At 31.7% G+C, this 13,898-nt stretch overlaps 1 protein-coding gene across 2 annotated transcripts; it reads right to left on the bottom strand.

Moving 5' to 3' along the window:
* Positions 1–881: 881 nt before the first annotated feature.
* Positions 882–12,351, bottom strand: LOC114759779 (probable protein phosphatase 2C 25). Of its 2 annotated transcripts, XM_028949032.1 has the most exons (5): positions 11,746–12,351; positions 10,935–11,273; positions 10,658–10,837; positions 10,360–10,531; positions 882–911 (listed from the first exon to the last, which is right to left on the bottom strand). In XM_028949032.1, the coding sequence occupies exons 1-4, from the start codon at positions 12,226–12,228 to the stop codon at positions 10,367–10,369; spliced, it is 1,167 nt and encodes a 388-aa protein (XP_028804865.1). In that variant the 5' UTR covers positions 12,229–12,351; the 3' UTR covers positions 882–911; positions 10,360–10,366. The 2 variants fall into 2 exon arrangements, with proteins under 2 accessions (XP_028804865.1, XP_028804864.1); XM_028949031.1 differs by lacking the exon at positions 882–911 and having other exon boundaries at positions 9,992–10,531.
* Between the last annotated feature and the right edge of the window lie 1,547 nt (positions 12,352–13,898).

Below are 13,898 nucleotides of genomic sequence, written 5' to 3'. Positions count from 1 at the left end.
CTGTGAAAGATCAGAGATTCAGATGGTGAGAGAGGTTGAAGAAGAAAGAAAAGAGCGACGGAAATCGTGATAGCTAAAGAAGAAAAGAGACCTGTGATTGAGGAGATTTTTTTTACTACAGTTGATGGGAGACAGTAGAGGTTGAAGAAGAAAGGAGGCGATAAACGTCCATGGATCTGGAACTGAAAATTTTTTTCACCCTTACCGACTGAGAGGAACATGCAATATCCTTTTTTTCTTTCGTTGTCGAGCACGCCTGAGGAACAAGAAAATGGAAGTGGAAGTCCTCCAGGTCAAAAGCGGCGCGCCTGCGGCCTCGCTTCTCAAATCTCAATCTTCCTATACCTATAGGTTTAAACAAAAAGAAATACGACAAAACTATCATTTAATTCCCTAACTTTTATCTACACTAGTGTGCCCGAGAAAATAAATAAATTGAAAAAATAGAAATAATCCATTATTGTCTTTCATCATCAATTCTTAATTAAACTCCAAAAAAACTACCCAAAATAAAATAATATCCTAAAGCGAAAATTCATTTAAATAATAAAACAAAATATAAGCTAAAGAAGCTCAATTAACTACAATTGCTCACTAAAAAGACTAATCGAAAAGGATAGAAATATATAAAATATGATTTATCAATAAAAATTGGATAATTAAAGAGCATAATTGCAGAAAATTTAATTTTTAAGCACATTTCAAATTTAATTAAAAATATTTATAAACAAAGATGAATATTTTTAATTGACTTATAGTATTTTAATAATTAACGGTCTGATCCCGGATTGGCTCCAGTCTGACCCACTAACCCTTGAACCACTATCTCGACCGGTTCAGTGACCAGTCCAATTTTCAATACCTTGGTATTATCCCAACGCCCTCCTCACTCAAAAGTAAAAAAAAAAAAAACACCTAGAATTAGCTTCTTGCATGAGTTCATTTTGGCTCCACAAGCCAGATTTCACAAACGTGGGTCCAAACAAAAATTTTGAGTAGCCTGGTGATTTTTGTGGTGGGGATGCACGTTTGGGGGTCCAAACGTGATCCCAAACACAGCCTAACTCTGTTAGTCAAAAGGTGAAATTGTATTGAGGGCGTGTTTGGTTTTCCTAATAAAACTCCTTCCGCGTACTATCACTCTTAAAATTATAGTTTGATTTTCATTTGAACACTCTCTAATTTAAATACATGAAGGGCAAGATTACATTCCTAAATATTTTAGGGTGCTAATTATATCTCAACAAATAGTTCAGTGTTAGGGGCGCTTTTACACTTTAAATAATGGTATCATATTAAATTTTGGACAGATTATTCTTTGTTTCTCAGCCTTCCACTCAATGTTGAAGTAGGTCCCAAAACCAAAATAATAGTTTTCCCTTTATTGATCAAGATTAGAAAAGTTAAATAAATTAGTTATTTATAGTTGTGTAAAATGTATATGATATTTTTTTTACAAAAAAAAATTATCACTCTTTTGATAAGAATATTAAATATAGAAAAAAAAAAAGAAAACTACAAAATTAATAACAGTAATAATATTAAAAAATATATAGGGAATTTTTTATCCTCATAATGTTGACTCTGTTGTAATTCATTCGTTAGATTTTAACTCAATGCAACTCATTGCTTATAATTTAATCATTTAAAATATTATTACTTATGTTTTAGAAAGTAAAATTATATTTTCATAAAATTTATGGACTAAAGTTTTATGTGGCTTACAGTATCAGGATTAAGTTAAATAAGTTTAAAATTTAAGGAGAAATTCAACTAAATTAAAATTATAAAAACTAAGTCACAACTGAATCAAGAATAAAAAAATTTCTCAAAAATATATTAAATAAAAAACAAAATAAATCAAAATCTTATACTACTCTGTTTCTTATTATAGGTCACTTGTACCCCAAAAATTTGTTTCAAAATATAAGTCACTTGTAGTATAATTAATGATCTTTTTCGAATTTTACCCCTATTAATTTAATAAAAAATAAACTAATCTCTCTCTCAACTTTTCATTTCCTATGTAATCCGTCCCCTCCCCTGGCCCCTCTCTCTCAACTTTTAATAAGGGTAAATATGAAAAAAAAACCGGTTAATTTAATGTATTTCTTGGTTTGTGGGTTTGGGATACAAGTGACTTATAATAAGGAACAGAGTGGTATTTAGAATTGAAGAAACTGCAGGTTCATTGCTTGTCAAAGGATAATTGGACCAAAAAGAGGGTCAAAGAAGAATAATGTGCGCTGATGATAGTTACAAAAACAATGCGATAAAATATAAGCACACGAGAACAGTTGCTATAATATGGGCTTAATAGTTAATTAGACTTTGCGGAGAGAGAGTATGAGTATTGGGCCGTAGACCTTAATAACTGGGCCCGGGAATTCCATACTTTTTCTTTCTAACATCATCATGCGACTTGCAACAAAAAAATCTAACATTACAATTACCCCACCACAAGAGGGTTCTTGAATCTACCACCTTTTGCTGGTTTAAAAAAAAAAAAAAAGAATCTATTACCTTTGACTAGCTAATAAAAGTTGATTCAGTTTGTAAAAAACTAGTTCATAATTCACAAAGTTAAGTTTGAATTTTGCTGGTGATATGAGACTTTACTAGTGGATGATCTATGAGTGCCTCTATAAGCGTTTTATGGGTCTTGAGGCATGTCCAATCTCTAGTAAGCCTCCGAGACTCAACTCATCTAAACTTTATTATGACAAAAAAAAAATCATTGACTGATTTACACAGGTCTGTGACATAAATTATTATCCTTAAATTAACTAGAAAAAATCATTTTATGGGTACTTATACTTTTATTCAATTTTTAATATGATATCTATGTGTTTTTTTCCTCTTGATCAAATTATATTTTTTGCCAACCTCTTGATTAATTATTTAATTTTATCCTATTAGCATCCTTAACTTTTATTAAAATTTTCTTAAATTTTTTCTCAGTCTCTTACTTTTCTTCTAGTGCTTCAGTTCCTTTTTGACTCGTTCGCTGCAACTGTCCTGGTCAAATCTGAAAAACATCTCCTTTCTACCAAAACCGCACATTCAGTGTTTTTCTTAAACAACTTCCAGCTCACTTGTTCCCTATCTTTTCTCATTCAAAATATCTTCTTCAAATGCTTCATGTGAGCATGAGGTGTCTTAGAAAATTACCCTAGTCTGTAAACTATGTAAAAGTATCTAATAATTTCCTATTTTTGCCCCCTAAAATTTTTTAATGATGATCTCGTAAATTATTAGTAGAGGTTTTACAATCCTTTAAATAACAAAATAAAATAGTAAATTATCTTTTTACAACTTTAATCACATAACAACCCAGTTTCCAAATGCAAGAAAAATATTAAAAATGCCTCATAATTACAATACAAAAAATTCCTATACAATCTCATGTAAGCAATCTAATCACTAAAAATAGTCTCGAGTTGTTAACATATATCATCACCTGTTGTCCTTTTTTGTATCTGATTTTGTCACTATCATAATATTGACTTGGCTTGACACCTTATAGTCATTAATTGTTTGCGTGAAATTGCAGAACTGCCAAGAGTTTATTGCAAGAATAACAAAATCCTAAGAGAAGTAGCGAGGAGGAAAGAGAGTAAGAGTGTCTTTGGCTTAACACAGGAGATGAGGGGGGAGGGATTTTAATAGAAGAAAAAGAGATGAAAAAAAAAGAAAGTGATTTTAATATTACCTTGTTTGGATTAATACGAGGGGAAGAGAGGGGAAGAATTTTAATGTTACCTTATTTGGTTTAGGAAGAGAGGGGAGGCAAAATATTTTTATATGGACAACTTTACTCTTATATTATTTAAGTTAATTCTTACAAATTTTATAAAGTAATTAATAAAATATAATTATAAATAATATTTAATATATGAGGGTAGAGAAGTATGATTGAATTCATAAATATATCAAATCACATACAATTAGCAGAGTAAAAATCTCTCTCTTAGAGGATGTTTGGGTAGAAACCAAACTATGATTTTAAAAGTATTTTTATAGCTTATAAAATAAATATAGGGATGAGTTTGGTTCATTTTATAGAAAAGTGAGCATTGTCAAATACTTTAATATAAAAATCAAACAGATGGTGTGGCCTCCTCCAAGCTCCGTATTTACAAGTTTTCGAACCCCACAAACAGGCGGATGTTGCATTAATTAAAAAAAAAAAGTATTGATAATAAATTATAAATTAGAGGAATAATTTAGATGCCTGCAAAATAATTTTTGTTTTGATATAATACTAACACGTGGGTTGCATTAGTGTATTTTAACTCATGAGCTAGTTTATAGTGCAAATGTCTTCTAAGTTCTAAATGCTAGCTTATATAATCCCACAAATATAAGACTCATGAAAATAAAAACTTTTTGAAAAATCTTATTAGTTGCTTTAATTTCTTTTTGAAAAAATTGTAATTACTAAAAAGTGAAAAATGTAATTAATAAAAAGTGTCATGACAAACAAGTTTTAGTGCAGAAAATAACCACAGGATCCATATTGTTCACTTATCATTAGAGCTATGAATAAGGGCTAGCCTACCCTCAAAGGGCTATGGCCTAAAAAAGCTAGGCCTTTAAAACCTGTATACCCTAAAATTATTATATTATTAAAACCTAGCTCTTGGACATAGGGTTGCACATGGACAGGGCTGGGCAGCGCAAGTCCTTTGCCCGATGCGCAACCCGAAAGATGAGCGGGCTGTGTTTTGTAGCCCGCTGTCCAGTCCTACCTAGTAGAAGTCCTAACCATTTTGGGTAGGGCAGGGGAGGACTGGGTAGGGCGGGCTTTTCTGCCTAGCTTAATAACACCATGCCTTATATCATATGTAGAAAAAAATTCAATTATCGTGTTTTGAGACAAGTGAGAGGAAAAAAAATTATCACGAATGAGTCTATTACTCATATATATATATATATGACCTATGTAGTCTTGTTCTTCAACTTTCAATTCCTTGTGGGAGGTAAAAAAAAAAATATTTAATAATTAGAACATTTAATAATTAAGCTAAATCAGTAGTTCAATTCCTTAGTTTATTTATATAGTTGGTGGATTCCAATAATTACGTGAAAGCACAGAATTTGAAAGGTGGTTTTATTTTTTTTTTTTTTTTTGTTTTAAAAAATTGGATGTAAGAGAAAAAGAAAGAAATTTGTCTTGGAGTAATTCAGCATATTGAATCTTATATTTTGATATTTAGCTCTTTTATATAATTATAATTTTTATGTTCTTTTCATTTTTTCTTATTTTACCTAATTTTTTTAGCAAAAATAAAAGAGATAATTGCTTAAAATAATACTATCTTATATATATAATTATATATTTTTTCGGGTAGGGCCAAATAGGCAAGGCAGCATACCCTGCCTGTGAATTAGCCTGGCCTGAAGATGCCCATTTTTGCTTTTTACTGGGCTGGGCTGGGCGCTTTTCATGTGGGCTCGAGCGGGTTTATTGGGTATGCGGGCTTCATGCACACCTTACTTAGACATATGGGCTAAGAGTTGGCCTTTTTATGTTATTTTTTAAAATTTAAATTCTTTTCAATTGTTTTGAAATGAAAAATAGAACAATAAAACTTCTAAAATTTTTATTCAAATCATAAATAATAGTAAAATAAACTAATAGTGTATTGGGAAAAAAACATCAAACACCAATAAACTATTATCCAAATTCAAAGAAACCAAAATCAAATGAAACAGAGAAAGCAAAAAGATAAAAACCATGCAACTAAAAATTAACAATATCAATATGATTATTATCTTTATTTTCATTGCCATCATCAGGATCAACAGTATCTGATTGTTGTTCACTGCAAGTGGACTCTTTTTTAGTGATAAAAATATCAATGTTTTTGTTCTTCATCACCCTTATTTAAAATAAAATTATGTAGTATTATGATTACAAATGAGAGCCTAAACATTTGTCAGAATAAGAAAATTTTTATATTTTTTTAAGACATGTGAACCGATAGTGAAAGAAGATTTACTATACTATAGTGATTGAATGCTAAAAATATTAACTCTCATCCTTAAAAAAAATTACAAATTAATTTTAATTGTTCTTCTATTAGTCCAAGACATCTAATCCTTTTTAATTATATGGTTTAAGTATTTGTTTTTCTAATTTTTCTAGTTCAAACCTACCCATAAAAAATTAATGCGTAATTATATAAATATATTGATAATAATAAAAAATAAACGGAGTTAAAAGAACTGATTCTTTTATTTTTAAGACATATAAGGTTAACTTTTTTAAACCCAATTTTTTTTAAATCTCTTAAAATACCACTTGCACGAACTTAGATAGACTGGCCCAATGAAATTTTCTACCCATCCTGACTAGTATTCTTCCTCATGGGAAGTTAGAGTAACTGCTCTTTTGCTGGTCAAAAGGATTCCCCTTTCTTTTTAATTTTCTTTTTGATTTTTGTCAGTTTTCTACTTTTCTTCTAGTGCTTCAGTTGCTTTTTGACTTGTTCTTTGCAACTGTCACGGTCAAATCTGAAAACATCTCCTTTCAACCGTAGCCCCAGGCTTAGTGCGGTTCTTATACAACTTCCGGCTCGCTTGTTCCCTTCCTTCTGTCATTCAAGACACTTTCTTCAAATGCTTTACATGAGGCGTCTTCTAGAAAATTACCCCTAGTCTATAAATTATAAGATATTATGTAAAAATATCTAATAATTTCCTACTTTTTGCCCCCTAAAAAATGATGATCTTGGCAATTATTAGTTGAGTTTGACAATCCTTCAAATAATAAAAATAAAATGGTAAATTATCTTTTTACAACTTCAATCACATAACAACCTTTTTTCAAAGTGCAAGAAAAATATTAAAAATACCTTATAATTACAATACCAAAAATTCCTGTGCAATCCCACATAATCAATCTAATAACAAAAAAGTCTTGAGTTGTTAAATATATTATAACCTATTGTCCTTTCTTTCATCTGATTTTGTTATTGTTATACCACTGATCAGTTACTTTATAGGTGTTAATTTTTTACATGAAATTATAAAATAATCTTGTCAAAAGAGCATTTAAAATTCGTTTAGAATGGTTTATAAGTATATTTTAAATCATGGCCTATGAAATACTAAATCAATATATGGCCTATGAAATACTAAATCAATATATGAAAAATATTTTCTTGATTTATATAAATATATTTATAATGAAGCTCCTGGTCCAAAGCAATGGTCGCAATATGATAGCATACTTCTATCCTTTGATGAATTCTTTGTGGTGACGCACGCACGTCATGTCCTAAAAGGAACTTGATTGGCACGAAATATAACCGGGGATGGTCTCGCAGCTTCTCGAAGTTTGACCAACTTTCTTTACATTAATATTTGAGATCATTTCATGCAAAGGGAGTTCTATTATTGACGTATATAAGAAGGTATTTCTTAAGGGTGTTCATAAGATTCAGTAACCCGCTATACCGGTCCGTCCAAGTCTGTCAAAAAATTGTCCTGTCTAGACCAAAAAATACAGCCAAAAAATATATATATATTTTCGGGCTGGACTATTCATGGATAGGGCTGGGCTACGAATATGATATGCAGCCTTGCCTATTTGACTTTGTCCGAAATATATATAATTATTTATATTATAATATATATTTTTTCAGAATTATAATATATATAATGTAATATTAATATACTATATTTTATTATATCTCAATACGCAAAAAGAACATTACTCCCTTATATTATTAGACTTCATATTTTTAAAGTTCTAGTTTTTTTTAAAAAAAATACCATGTTTTTTAACTTTTTTAAATTATCTTGTTGTGTACTATGATTGTCTTTTAACTTTTATATGTTGATATTAGTTCTATATTATGAAATGATAGTAATTATACCAATTTGAATGTAATATATAGATATCTATAAATTATATTAAACTATAAGTTAACAATATAATTGAGCATGTTAATATAGCTTGTATTTTTTTATATGTTTTGTTATTTTCTCAACTTTGTGGAGGTTGATGCAAATCATTTAGACTTTAAGACTTTAATTATAATTTTGTATTGTCTTGTTTTTAATAAATTATGGATATTGTTAAATTCTTAAAAAATAGATATATGTTAAGACATACGGCAGTTTTATGACTCAAGTTATAAATTTGAGTAAGGAAAGTCCATAATAGCCCATCCCAAAATAGCATGAGTTTCTACTGGGTAGGGTTGGGCACCAAGCTGCATTTTACAGCCCACTCATTCTTCAGACTGGGCATCAGGTAGGGGTCCTGCCCAACCCAGCCTTGCCCATACACACCCTAGTATTTCTTATTGCTCTCTTTTTCAAAATCTTGCCTTCCTTACACCCAAAAACAAAAGCATACCAAATATAAATTTGTCTTTAACAAAGTAAACTAATGTTTAGCTTTTTACTTAATAACTTCCAAGGAGGGAGAATCATCTTTAACTTGAAATAATTAATGCTTCATTTCGGTCAAAACAAGATGCAATCCAAGACGGCTGGCTGTATTTCTTATCAAATTGATATGATAACTTGTAAAAAAATAACCATCCCTAATGTATGAGTTGGTAAGAATTAAATTTGATCCACATATAAGACTCACTTTGTAAATTATATTACAAAATAAGTCTTATATTTAGAACCTGAAGAAGATAATATTAAATGAGAATCATTCCATATTTATTATAATTAACTAATTTATCTAATTTTTTCATTCTATTCATATTAATTAAGTAACCCTTATATTAACAATTGAAAAGAGCACTTATTTTGAGGTGTTTCAGATTGATTTTTTCTTCTTGTTTTTTTTTTTTTGGCCTTCGTGTTTGAGATTGTTGGATGTTTATTACTTTAGCATTAAGCAGCATTGCCTCAAAGATCACAATGTGCAAATCTGACGTCAAATTTGATCAACTTTGTTTATTTTTTCAAAATAAAAGGTTCGGGTGAGTTATGCTTGAAAATTCACTAAAACTAGAACAAGTTTCACAGGTATGAAACACTTTCAAAAATGCTTTTAGATTAATCGGCAAGCACCTATAAGGCGAAAGATGCTTTTAGATTAAGCAGTAAGCACATATAAGGTAGACATAACGCATGGACAGGGATAGAAACAAGTCAGACAGCCTATCAGAGACCTATGGCTTGGCCTGTAGGTCTGTTTTTCAAAAGAAGCAGGTTCAAGCCTGTTTGAAGGCCGGTTTAACTAAAAACGACAGGCTTAAGCTCTTTAAAAAGTCTGTTAGGCCGACCTGGACCTGGTAGAAATTTATAATTATAATATATTTAAAAATGAGTTAATAGTACTATTGTTAATGTGCTCTTTTAATTTATTTTTTAATTTTAATACATAGTTAACAGCTTAATCTTTTCTTAGATTTTGAAATTTAGTTGACAACTAAGAATAAAAATATAATTTAAAATAATAATATCAATAAATAATGTGATATTTAAATCTTAAAAATATAAATAAAATAGGGAAGAAAAATTTTGTTTCAAGAATGATAGATTAATTAACTTATGTATTATGTTAATTAAATTATGATACCCTCTTTATTCATTGTAAAATTAATAGTGTTTTTCTTTTTATTTATTTACCTTAATTTAAATTTTTTTATGCATACTTAAATGTAGTCTTATTTCAAATTTTAACATACAATTACAACTAGTTTTCAATAATATTTTTGTAAATTGTAATTAAGATTTAAAATAGTATTTATAATATTAAAATTTAAATCAATGACGACTAAAAAATTAATTATTATGTAATTTTTTAAATCTTAGCCTTTTTTTTCCTTAAAAAACTGTAATTTAAACTTTTAAAAAATAAAGGCTTTTCAAGAAGTTTCAGGCCAGGCTTATGCTGAAAAATAAACTTGTAACAGGTCACAGATCAAGCTCAAGCCTCTTTTAGAACCTTGCTTGTTAAGAACAAGACCTGACCTGACCTGTTTCCACCCTTACGCATGGCCAAAAGAGGACAAGTTAAAGAATAAAATGAATCACATTAGGTGCTGATTATCGTTCTACAATATAAAGATTTAATCCTAGTTATATTGTTAAACTAAATCTCTTCCCTCCAAGGGGTAAAAAAATTGCCAAGAAAAAAAGGTCAAGTATATACAAAAAAGAATTTAGCTAATCTAATAATAATGATAATTTAATAATAACTAACATCATATCACCACCTTCTTTCCCTTAAATATCATGGCCGCCTTCATCATCTTTGTCACCAAACCCTTCTACAGAACAATCCAACCTTTCTTATTCAAAGCTTCCGGTCAGGGAATAGATAAAATCCTCAGTACAACGTAGCTCAGATGAATTCTTCTCCTCTTCAACTAAAAGAATGGAACTTTTAAATAAATTGTCCCAGTTTTACAAGCATAACACTTATGTCATCACTTGAGCCTCGTGAAACAGACAAATCTACGAGCCTTTTACAGGCCATCAATGGTTGTGCCATATTACTAGCCCCGTTGCAAAGAGGACGAGCAATATCCACAGCTTCTTGATTAGTAACCTGAAACAAGAATCAAAAGGAAAACCATTTTTCAGTAAAATAGTTCAGCCGTGATATTTATTAGGTAGAATTTTTCTGATAGGAACTGTGAACAACATCATAATTGAATGTTTGATTCTCACACACCTTATCCCATAATCCATCTGAAGCTAATATCAACAAGTCATGTTCAGGTTCAATCCTGAGAACTTTTGTCTCAGGTTCAGCTATCACCCACTGCTTCAAATACCGATCTCCAATTCCTCTAGAAACGGCCAGGGATCCCTGGATCCTCCAAACCCCACGGCAGAAATCAACATAGCCACCCTGCAAAGCAAAATTCAAACAACAGTTTAAGATTTTGAATTATCAAAAATGGTCGGCACAGACAAAAGATACTATGATGTGAAGATCAAGTGCTTACTGTGGTCTCAATTCTGTCCTTTTCATCTTCCCTTGAAGGTCTGTGATCAGATGTGAGGGCTTCTGCAACGCCACCACGGCTAATAACAGCACGGCAATCACCGGCGTTGGAAACAACAAGGTTCCCATTTCTAATCAGTGCTGTTGCACAGCAGGAGCCACCACGGAGATCCCCTTTCAAGAAATCAGAATCAGTGTTCAGGTAACCATGTTTCACTGCCTCCTCCATGTCATCTTCATCTCTTCTTGTCACTTCATCCATGACGTTCTTTTCTAAGTTTTGTGCAGCAAATTCAGCAGCTTTTGAACCTCCATGCCCATCAAATATGCCAAAGAAAGCCTGCCATAATGACATAAACAAATTGGTAAATAAGAAATTCATAACTTTAAGATCAGCCTAGTTAGCAACATTAAACATCCAGAACCAAAGTAGAATTCTGCAGACTTAAAATTAACACCCAAGCTATTTAATGGTCGTTCCCAAGTTTCCACATGCCTGTCAACTAAATCATAATTCCCCTAGTTCAATTGGATCTTTATAATTTTTGTTTTTACTGAGTAGCTATATCTGTCAAACCAGCCACTGATTGGCAGAGAGTCTGCTAATCCATCCTTTTGCATCACTTATTTCTATTGACACACATGATTGTGATTATTAAAAGGTCAAGCTATTAACCTACTTCTTTCTCTCCTTCAAAGTAAAACCAATATAGATATTATGCAGAAAAATCTGAAGTAGTTCTTCAAACGGCCAGATCGGACCCATATAAATCCGTAATAATAGAGGTCAATAATAAGCCTCAGATTTTTACCTGTTTGGGTTGTCCTTGAAGATTGACGGCAGCAGAATAACGATCTTCCATGTACTCTCGCCTGCCTCTCTTACAATACACAGAAAACCCATGCCCTTCAGCCTCTAGAACATCTCGAGCCACCGAAGAAGAAGGCGTCGCCGGAACCCCAAAAGTAAGGGACGAGACGGGAATATCAAGCCTGGCGGGCCTCTTCCTCTTCAAAACGGTACCGGTAGGCGAGGTGGAGGACGAAGGAGCGGAGACAGAGGCGGAATTGGAAAGGGCGGTGGGAGGAGGAGGCTTGAGGAGGCGGAGGCGGAAAGGCGAGGAAGGGGAAGAAGGCGAAGAAGAAGAAGATGAAACAGAAGTGGAAGGCTTGAGGTGAGACAGAGAGAGAGAAAGGGATTCCGGTGAGGAAGAGATTACTGAGGGTTTATTGCAAAAGAGGGAAGACGACGGAGAAAAGACCGGAGAATTAGAAACGGCAACGGAGCACGACATGGCTGAAGATTGAAGAAGAAGAAGAGGGGATTTGGAGGATCAATCAAAGTTGGGAATTGGAATAAAGAAAGAGTGAGGGAATGAGATGTGATCGTTGGGGTGTTGGGTTTGAATGTTGAATATGAATGAGTTGGGTGGAGAGAGAGAAACGAGAAAAGAGGGCACATATATAGGGAAGGAGTCGGTGTGGGGCCCAGTGGGACCAGGTAGGCTCGTTCTATTTGCGTGTTCTCCGATTCAACATTGTTGAACCTTTCTTTGACTCTTTTGCTTTGATTTTGATTCGGCCCTGGCTCCTTCCTTCCCCTCTGCTTTTCTCTCTTTTGCCCCTCCTTCCATGAGGGACACGTGTAACACAAAATTGTGAGGACATCTGTAATTTTAAATAAACTTCATTATATAATTCCCTTGAATTTTTGTCAACATTTTTATTGTTAGATACAACTTTGTTTTAAAGATAGTGAACATGGCATCTCATTTTTTTTGTTAAAAAAACTGTGAACGGGTGTGATTGGGGTATGAATTTTGATTCAATTTTTTTTGGGAAATAAATAAATAGGCATCATTCAAATATTGAAGAAGAATGCAGAAAAAAATTTAAAAATTGATTTACGGTCCCTCGATTCAACTTATAAAAATACAATAAGTATTTGGAAAGAAATAAAAGGAAAACAAAATGAAGGAATAAGAAAAAGAAAGTAGACTTTATAGATATTTTCTTTTTACTTTTAATGTCCTTTTAAAATACTAAAGGATGAATAATAATAGAAGGAATTTAATTTAATTAGGGAACAAAAATACTAAATTATGTTTGAAGGGAAACCTAGAAATACACGGATAATGTGGAAGTGAGGAGGAGACATTAGTAAAGTGGGACATGTAGAGTGGAAATAGCTGTAAGCTGAGAAAAATGAAAGAAGCTGGAAGTTGCCATGAACAGAGAAATATTATTATTTTTTAAAAAAAAATTTAATTAAAATAATAAATGAATGGAGGGGAGGGATGGGACGGAAACGCAACACGTTACGGGGAGGAATTTGAGGGGGAGAAGTTAATGAAATTGTGTTGACTTTGGATCCACTGGTTTGACTTCCGCACTGGCCACCACCACAGAAAGCTTCTTCCCTTTCGCCGCTGGCCCTCATTCTTCTTCAAGTTCACTTCAAGGGAAAGGACCTGCGGAGGAAGATAAACACGCTAAAGGGTTTTAAAAAAAATAGAAAATGGTGGTGTCTTATATTTCTGTTTTTATGTGGTTTTGCGTTAAAAAAAAAAAAATCAATGTTAGGCCTCACAAAAGGTTTTTCAACATTTCATAAATCTTGAAGGCTGCCAGTAAATTGTATAATCACTATTTAAATTTGTTAAATCGGTACTTTTTGTCGAATCAGATTAACGGTATTAAGATTAAGAAACTAAAAATATATTTTTATAATTTAAGAGAATTAAATGACACTAGAGATAATATTTTGTTTCGAGAAACATTTTCATATTAGTGGAGATATTACTCCCATTACATATTTATCTCGTATTTTATAAATTATTTTTAAAAAACTCATTTTAAAGAATCATATTGCTATTCCAAATAGACATTGCCTCGTATTCTGTAAATTATAATTGAAATTATTTTTTTAAAAACTCCCGATTCTAGATTTAAGAGATAAACCGCA

Source organism: Neltuma alba, unplaced genomic scaffold, assembly GCF_004799145.2.
Source record: "Neltuma alba isolate B1F8T4 unplaced genomic scaffold, ASM479914v2 tig00010901_pilon, whole genome shotgun sequence".
Taxonomy (NCBI): domain Eukaryota; kingdom Viridiplantae; phylum Streptophyta; class Magnoliopsida; order Fabales; family Fabaceae; genus Neltuma; species Neltuma alba.
The sequence above is the reverse complement of the archived record's forward strand: the minus strand, read 5'-3'. Positions and strand labels throughout refer to the sequence as shown.

Coding starts and splice junctions, on each gene's coding strand:
- LOC114759779 (XM_028949032.1), bottom strand. CDS start 12,228: ATGTCGTGCTCCGTTGCCGTTTCTAATTCTCCGGTCTTTTCTCCGTCG. Junction 11,274..11,745: donor TTCAAGGACAACCCAAACAG/GTAAAAATCTGA, acceptor TCATTATGGCAG/GCTTTCTTTGGCATATTTGA. Junction 10,532..10,657: donor CAGATGGATTATGGGATAAG/GTGTGTGAGAAT, acceptor TTCTTGTTTCAG/GTTACTAATCAAGAAGCTGT.